The 9,249-nt window shown below is 33.9% G+C and overlaps 1 protein-coding gene across 1 annotated transcript; it reads left to right on the top strand.

Annotated features, from left to right (window-relative positions):
- Positions 1-5,902: 5,902 nt before the first annotated feature.
- Positions 5,903-6,838, top strand: LOC124887073 (putative FBD-associated F-box protein At5g56690). The gene has a single exon (XM_047396251.1). The coding sequence runs from the start codon at positions 5,903-5,905 to the stop codon at positions 6,836-6,838; it is 936 nt and encodes a 311-aa protein (XP_047252207.1).
- Positions 6,839-9,249: the final 2,411 nt, after the last annotated feature.

A 9,249-nucleotide genomic window follows, 5' to 3' on the forward strand; every position in this document is an offset into this window, starting at 1 on the left:
GAATTTTTGTCCAAAAACATCTTTACCAAGATTAAAAGAACTCATAAGAGAAAATCCAAGTGAAAACAGAGTGAAATTGGGGTTATCGAAGAAAGAATAATTTTTTCCTTTCAAACCAAAATCCCCAAATTTCATCTTTAAATCCATGCTTAACTAAGATTTAAATAATAAAATCGAAGAAAGCAGTCAAAATAGGAGTTTACAGCTCACCTAAGCTTAGAAATGGAATAAAATGCCCAAAACTTGATCCCCAAGCTTCAAGTCTTGAAAATGGTGAAGACAAATCAAGAAAAAGATTATTCATAACTAGGTTCCATGTGTCGCTAAAGCGGTTAAGTAGCCACTTTAGCGGTCATCGCTAAAGCGGTCAAGTACAGCTTTCGTGGTACCCACTTAGCATGCTAGTCCACTAAAGCGAACAAGGGCCGCTTTATCACCTACCGCTAAAGTGGATGAGGGATGCTAAAAAAAAAATTAATCAAGGACAATTTGATAAATACCACCAATTCTTTTCTTATTTCTTAAACTCCGTGTCCGATCAAATAGCGACACATAAAATGAGATAGAGAGAGTATATAGAGCCGAATTTAAGCATTGGCTAGGTAAGCGTCCTGTAGTAAGAGGAGTAGTTATGAACCCTGTAGACCATCCCCATGGGGGTGGTAAATGGAGAGCCCCAATTGGTAGAAAAAACCACAACCCCTTGGGGTTATCCTGCACTTGGAAGAAGAAGTCGAAAAAGGAATAAATATAGTGATAATTTGATTCTTCGTCGCCGTAGTAAATAGGAGAGAAAATTGAATTTAATTCTTTGAAAAATAGCATCATATGAAAAATGAATACTTACTTTCCTGATGAAATGATAGATGAATTTAAGATACTTGTTTTATATGTACTTAAGGATATGAAGATAGTAGATATAAAGAAAATTATATGGGAAAAGATATTTGATATTGAAGATGAAGAATTAGAAAATGGGATAGAAGATGAATTAGAACAAATACACTTAAATGACGATAGCTACTATTCATACCTAGATAATTACTATTTAGACGGATATTATTCAGATTAAAAAATGTTAGAATATATTAGAAGAATTAGAGAAAGACAAAGTTGGCTATATGAAAAAATTAATTACAGAAATCAGCTTAGAAGAGAAAGAAGACAATTTGAAGAAAGATTACTTGGAATAAAGTTGCCTTAGAAAAAGGAGGTACAAATGATAGTTCATATAATCAATATGGAAAATTATCTATACATGAACAACAAATGTTAATTGATCACATAGATAACATAAGATTACATATCAAATATAGCACAATTAGAATAAATTATTACACAAAAATTTATATAATTACGACTACTATAGGATAAAATGATAGACTATGAATACTTAAGAGCTTGGAGAATAGATATGGAAGGAATAAAATTATTAGAAATAGTCATGGAAAAGAATTTAATATTAACTAACCATGCAAATTACCCGAGTTATCCGCACCCCTACAATATATAATATTATGAACTTCCTCAAATTCATGTGTGTTTAATCTACTAATATCTTTTGATGTTATAATATGGAGTATGTTGATGTTTGGTATTATTTAATTTAGAGTAAAATTAGAACAACGTAGGATAACATGTTTAAACTTATAATCTTTACCTTATTTTAATTAATACGTGATTTGATTGATAACTCATTTTTTTAATTGTGTGATTTAATTTTTATTGTATGCTTATATTAATTTACTTTATCTTGAATTAGTATATGAAGAATGGAGATATAAAACTTGAATTAGATAAACTGCTTAGAAAGACGTGTTAAGATGTTTGTGGAATAAAAAAGTAATTGGTCAATGAAATGGATACCAAGTTTGTAAAGCCCCGAGAGTACACCCTAGGCGCTACACGGAGCTTACAGTCTCGTGGGACCACAAGCTAACCATGAGCTGCTACCTGTTGTAAGCACTGAATGAAAACTGATAACAAAACATCATATGCAAAATTAACTAAGGAATTCCATAAGGTTTTAAGTCATAAATTTGATAAAGTCTATAAGATAAAATTGATAATACTAATAAAATGTCTGACAATGACAACTGAAATCTGAAAACTGAATATCTGACTGTAGTGTTTGAAAGCCTCTAAACCGATTGAATAAGAGTTGATGGGGCAAGCCCCAACTAACTCTAACTAACTAATGAATTGAAAATATGGAAATAAATATAGTCCATCCTCAAAATATGAGAACTCACCACTACTACTGCTGATAATTTGGAAGGTCTATGCGTGATCCAAGAATTGAGCATCTGAACTTATGATATGATACATCATAGCCCAAGAAAGAGTATGCGATCAGTACTGTGAATGTACTGGTATGCTAAATAAGGTAGGTTGATATGCATGGTTTCATGTCCATGAATAACTATAACTGACTGAATAAATTGCATGAAGTACTAAATAGAATACACGAAATCTGTAAATACTGAGGATACATGACCAAGCATAAAATATGTTCCAAATAAAATCTGTAAACGCGCAATACCTTCAAGATAGCACTACAATGACTCCACAAAGAGCAAGTTCCACATTAAGTTGTCATGTACATTTGAAAACTCGTGAACACTAATTTGAAACATCCTAACCTCAAAAATTGACTCCACCAAGTTGGAAAACTCGTGTATATTACTCACTCAATTAGATCATACAACTCACCTAACTATCATTGTGGCTTCACTATAAGAGAGTTACCCATATTCACTCACAGAGGTAAAATCATCACAAAAATAGGTATAAGAATCAAATTTTCCTAAATCTTATAAAGAATTCGCAAGTCATATGAGATGAACCATAGGCTTGCCCTTAGTGTAGAACTCAACTAATATTAAAACATCGTGACCTAAGATCAAATAGAACTTAAGGGGTTGTAATGTAGGCTAAGAGATGGGTAGCAACTATTTTGGAAAGTAAGTATTGACTATCTCCCCTAAGCACTTTAATACATCACATTATACATTAGGATCCTTTCTAAACAATAACACTTTCACTACCTCTACCTTTACACCTCTTTTTATTTTCCCTATCTATTTAAGCTAGTTAACATATTTTAAGGAGGGAGTATTCTCTATCAACACCTGATTCGATTCTTGCACTATTTTCTTTCTTTTCATTGCATTACTCCCAACTATACACATCAACTTTTTTCAACACCAATAGGTACTTTTGTGAGGCTTCACTTTTATCTCTTTCATTCTAAATTCTTACTCTCCTTAACCAAATTAACTTTTCAACTAAAGAACTTAGAATCTTTGGATAAAATTATGGTCAATCAAAGAAGGGAAATAGACTACATATGTGGTTACCAACAAATAGGCTAAAGGATGAATAGGGATAACTATGATCATGAATCAAAGGTAAGAAAAGAGGGCATGAAATATGTCTATCAAAGAAATGCCTATATTATCTCCTTACCCTGGCATTCCTTATTTTGCTTAGCACACACATCAAGAAAGTTCTAGTTATTAATATGCAACAAGGAATATAATAACAACCTCACTCACATATGGCACATATTCAATTCAAGTAGGATCCCTATAGACTCTATACCAAGAAATAACATGAATTTAGAATTAATCTAAAATCACGCAAGAGTCATAAACATGAGCCTCGGTGACTCAAAAATAGTCATTCAACATAACCTACATGCTTTTACCGTAAAAAACACTTGCATCATGCAATCATGCATATCAAATAGCAAGAACAAATCACTTATTCCTAACATATGAATATTAAATTTACTCCTAAAAAATGAAAAAAAGTATATTTGGTTCAAAAGGCGCCCCCTCGAAAAATAAATAAAAAGAAAATACAAAGGGTGGGTGAAGTGTACCCTTATTAGATTGACACCAACAACTAAGAACAACAACAAAAAAAATCTTTTTGTAATTTTTTCAAAGTTAGTAAGAAAGTGGAAAAATACACATGAATAAAATCCTATGGTAGCACCTCACCCTAAACCATGGGAAGATTTCCTACCCTACACTTAAAATCACACTTTGTCCTCATAGTCTAACCCAAAATCAAGGATATAAAAACTCCCTATGGCTACTAGTCCTAGCTAGCAACATCTTCAATCATCATTAAGGTTGGATGAACCCTATACCCAGTGTTTCCCATGCTCTTTAGCTTAGATCCCTGATGCTAAGACTTTTTGTCTACCTGTGACTCAATACAAAAACAAAAACAAACGTGAAATAAATAGAAAGTATGAAAATAAAATACCTCCCAAGCAGCACTTAATTAGTGTCGCAATGAGACCCACATCACTACCTTAACCGTATTATTTTAACCTCTTCCTCCTAATTAGTGGCCATCTTCTCACTCTTTTCTGACCTTTTAAGTGTTTACTCTCAAGGTTTATATTTTTTGTCAATAATAGCCTTTTATAGGTCCTTTTCTAGTTTTTCAACTTCGAGCTTAATGGACGGTTTTGAAAACTCAATGAGATAGTCCAAAGAGGTTATTGATGGTTTTAACTCTACCATCCTACACTGATCCAATTCTATATTCATGATCATGCATAAATACTTATAGTGCAAAGGTGGATAGAGTGATTTGCATACTTTGAAAACCATTTCTTTATCATAAAATCTCATTTTTAGACTTCATTCTCTAACATTAATCAACGCTCCCCCCGTCTCAAAGAATGGATAACCCAGTATGATTGGTACCTTGTCATATACATCATAATCATGCCTAATAAAGTCAACAAGGATAATTAACTTACCAACCTTATAAGCATGTCTTCAATGATTCCTTATAGCTATACTTTGGTTTTATCCTCCATTTAGAGTACCACAAAACATGGCCTCAGTTTCCCCAATTAAAGAGTATTGAACACTGACAGAGGCATAAAATTTGTTCTTGCCACCAAGTTATTTAAATCATGGACCACCTTATTTTCATCAATTTATTTTGGGAGGATGAAAATCCTTGGGTCCTTCAGCTTCTTCGGCATCTTACTCATCATAACTAAACCATATTTCTCTATCAGCACCACCGTCTCAATGTTATTCATCTTCGTCGTATTAGTCACCACATCCTTCAAATACTTAGCGTACCTAGGCATACCCATTGGAGATCAGTGTCTGGTATTAGTTTTTTAGTGATGCACAAGCTAATACAATTTAATCCTGATTCAAATGGGATACAAATATACAATTATATGTATTATACGAGAGCTAATACAATTTAATCCTGATTCAAATGGGATCCAAATATACAATTATCTATATATTATGAGAGCTAATACAATTTAATCCTAATTCAAATGGGATACAATTATACAATTATATGTATTACGGAAATAAAAAGAACATAGAAAGTATGTGTTAAGAATAGCAGTATTGATATTAACCGCCTAAATATTCCATAACATTTATGGCCATAAAAACTTCTCATTAAGGTAAAATTCATAATTTGAGTAAATTATTATTCCTATTTATTACTAAATAGGAAGTCAAACTTTGTAATTGCATCTAATTACACGCAAATCCAATTCTAATGTGGCTTACAAAACAAGTCCTAAGAGAATTGGTTCTTTTTTTAAAAAAAAATAGTATTCCTAATAAGTATGGGATAAAATTACATTTACTTGTTATATATGCCTTTCTTTTTTTTTTGGTGATTTAGGGAAATCAAAGGCTAGAGATACCTTCAAAGGAAGCTAATGACAGAAAGAGGGATAAAAACAGTTGATACATTGCCGGAATGTCTCATTCAGGAGATACTTGGTTTTCTTAGTTATGAAGAAGCAACCAAGATGAAAATTCTCTCCAAAACATAGCTACAAGCATGGTCTACTCTTCCCAACTTAAAATTTATAGATGATTTTTACGAAGCCAATATGGATATAGTGGATAATATCATGGACAGATACAGGGATAGGAATATCCCTATAGAAAAGTTTGAATTATCAAAGTCTTACTATAGTTGTCCTTCTAGAATTGTCCCTCTGTTTTATAGGTGGCTTGACGTTGCACTTGAGAATGGTGTAAAATATTTGGTGTTTAGAATCCGCAACCTCCCATTACCTATTTTCACAATCTTGGCAGCAAAATCTTTAAAAGAATTGGTTCTGACCAACTGTGATCTGACACGTGCCTCATTATCTAGCGGTGTGGTGAACTGTCCTTCTTTAAGAAAGCTTTCTCTAATTAGGGTATATTTAGATGAAGACATGCTTCATACTCTACTTAATAGCTGTCCGATGATAGAATCTTTCACCCTAAAAGATTGTATGGATTTGATAAAGATTGAGCTACTAAATCTTCAAAAGATCAAGTCAGTTTCCATTTGGAACAATATTAACCAGCATATTAAGATCGAAGCACCAACTCTTGAACACTTGTCTTATTCTGGTTATCCATGGGAAGAATTGAATGTTGTTGAATGTCAGAATCTGAAATCTTTAGAACTATCACATATGTATATATATGATCCATCATTTTACAACCTTATTTCTAGATGTCAATCACTGAAGGTCTTAAAGTTTCAACATTGTTGGTGCACAGGGAGGATTGAGGCTCCGAATTTGGTATCGCTTGAGTATATGGGGGATCAAATTCCTGAACTCAAAATTGTACGAGAGTCAAGCCAATTGGAGCACTCAAAAATCATTCTTCTTCGATTCTATGAAAATATAGATGCTTCATGGTTTTGTAAGTTGAGGAAGTTTCTATCAAATTTGATCTCTTGGTCTCAAGTCTCCCTTTATTTTTACCAATGCGGTGAGATCAACGTGAAAGATTTGCAATTGGATCACAGAGTTGATATCCCATAAGTTGGTGTCTTAAATGTCGATTTTAAAAGGGAGATTAAGAAGTGCTCAACATTTATAGATGCTTTGCTATGGAGTTTTCATCCTAGGAGACTTAACCTGAAATTAACAAGAAAAATGGCTACATTTTTATCGATTATTTGATGCATATGAAGAATTCGAGTCACTCGAATTCTCATAGAAACAAGCCTTGGTATAGTCAACTAAAAGAAGTAAAAACGTACAAACTTGATCGTAAGAGCAAGAGTTGGCATCTTGTGGAGCACAAAAGCGAGGAGCTGGCAACAAGGAAGAGGGATAAATATTATATTCTATTAGATTGGTAATGCAGTTTATTTAATTACAAATTGAAAATGCACTTGTTCATTTATAAAGCTCTTTAATTTATATTTTTTAGTTTAGATCCTAGATACTTATGAGCTTTAAATCTAAGTTTCTTATCAGTTCATAATTTAAAAACAGTCATTTATCAGTCATGATTTAGTTGGAAATGTCAAGGCACAACGACAGTATGTTTGGTTTTTCTTTTTTCTTTGTAGTTCAGAAGATATGATTTGTTAACTCATATGTATTAGATATTTTAGCTATATTCATCTGTAAGGCCCAACTTATGGGTGTCTCACACATATTTGAGTATTATTTTTCTTTTGAATTTGGAGATGTCTAGAAATATATGCTCACACTTAGAAAGAAGTTCAACGAATGTAATTGTGATATCATAGGATTGGCCTTCATGTAAGTATCCACTAATGTGAGAAAACTTAGAGTAGGATCTTGTAGGACCTGTTATTGGCTTGTAATGTAGGCTTGGGGTCGGGTAGGATGATGTCTGGAATAAAAGTGACTAATTCCTCAATGAGCATTGCACTGTATCCGTACCTTTGACGCTCGATCTTCTTTATTGTGCTTCTTTGCCCCTTGTTTTGTATTTGTTTTGACTTCTTTTAAATCTTGTGTTGGAGTTTTTTCCCTTTTTAATATATTTTCCTTCCTTTTTTTGGGGTAGGGTGGGGGTGGGGATGATGATTCCCCACCTTTATCAGAGTTATCTTTTTTTTTCTTTATGGGGAGGTCTTGCTTCTTCTTTCTTTGAAGTCGTCTTTTATTTTTGTTCTTCTAGGGATATACGTCCTTTGCCTTTGGGAACTTTAATCTTGAATCTTCATTCGTAACTTGCACGTACTTAGTGCGCTCAAGAAGGTGGCCAAAGAGGGATAGTGCATGTAAGCACTCAAAAGGTATAGGCTTAAGTATGGCTATTCCAAAGAAAAGGTTTCAGGCTCAAAGGGGGAAATACTATGGATTGATGTCATTTGGTAGGCTGTGGAAGGCATAATCTAGTCAAGAAAGACCTACAATCCTTTCCCAAACTAAGTATAACTCAGAATTTTGCCTCAACAGACATTCAGGCCAAGTTCTTGATCAACTATGCAATGCAATGAACTAGTCTAAAGATCACCACACAATGCACTTGAAACGATGGGGTTGTCTTTATTCTTGTCTTAGATGTATGCAAGAGAATTTTCGAGTGTTACTCAGGTTTGACTAAGAGGTACCAAAAGAATCTATGGTTTATCGTGAAGTCGGTCCTCTCCATCATACCAATTTTTTCTTTCTCATGAACACTCCTAATTGTATTGGTACCAACCAAGTCAAAATTTTATTTTATTTAAAAAAAGAATGGGACCGAATCCAAATGAGGATTGCCTACTAATAGCAGATCGGCAGTAGAAGGAGAGAAGAGAGATTCATATGTCGTATGTGTGATGTGCGTGTGTGAGTTTGTGTCTATATCACCCCTATTAAGTCCACACATCTAACGCAATATCCACATTTCCGCCACCTTTAATTTTTAAATATGAGAGTTCTTGACTGGCCAACATTCCGCTCCATACAACATGGCCACCGGACTGCCACCTTGTAGAATTTGCCTTTAAGCTTAGGCGGCACCTTCCTATCACACAACACCCCCGAGGTGAGCTTCCACTTCATCCATCCCACTCCAATACGATGGGAGAAATCCTCTTCAATCTCACCATTCCCCTGAATCATGGACCCCAGATACTTGAAACTATCCCTCTTACACACCGTCTGGGAATCCAACCTTACTACCACCTCATCTTCCTGCCTCACGTCATTAAACTTGGATTCCAAATATTCTATCTTACTCCTGTTCAACCTGAACCCTTTAAACTCAAGGGTTCATCTCCATACCTCTAATTTATTATTCACACCCCCCGCGTCTCATCAATTAAAACTACATCATCTGCAAAAAGCATACACCAAGGTACCTCTCCTTGAATATGCTGCGTCAACAAGTTTCTACGTTGAAATCTGAAAATCTAAGCTTGGTGAGTTAACTTAAGAAAGTAGATGATTCAAATAATAAAAGAAAGAAAGAAGTCTCAAAGTTT

The sequence above is a fragment of the Capsicum annuum genome, chromosome 9 (assembly GCF_002878395.1).
Source record: "Capsicum annuum cultivar UCD-10X-F1 chromosome 9, UCD10Xv1.1, whole genome shotgun sequence".
NCBI lineage: Eukaryota > Viridiplantae > Streptophyta > Magnoliopsida > Solanales > Solanaceae > Capsicum > Capsicum annuum.

What these genes read in the sequence shown, in the direction of transcription:
- LOC124887073 (XM_047396251.1), top strand. Translation starts at nt 5,903, where the DNA reads ATGGATATAGTGGATAATATCATGGACAGATACAGGGATAGGAATATC.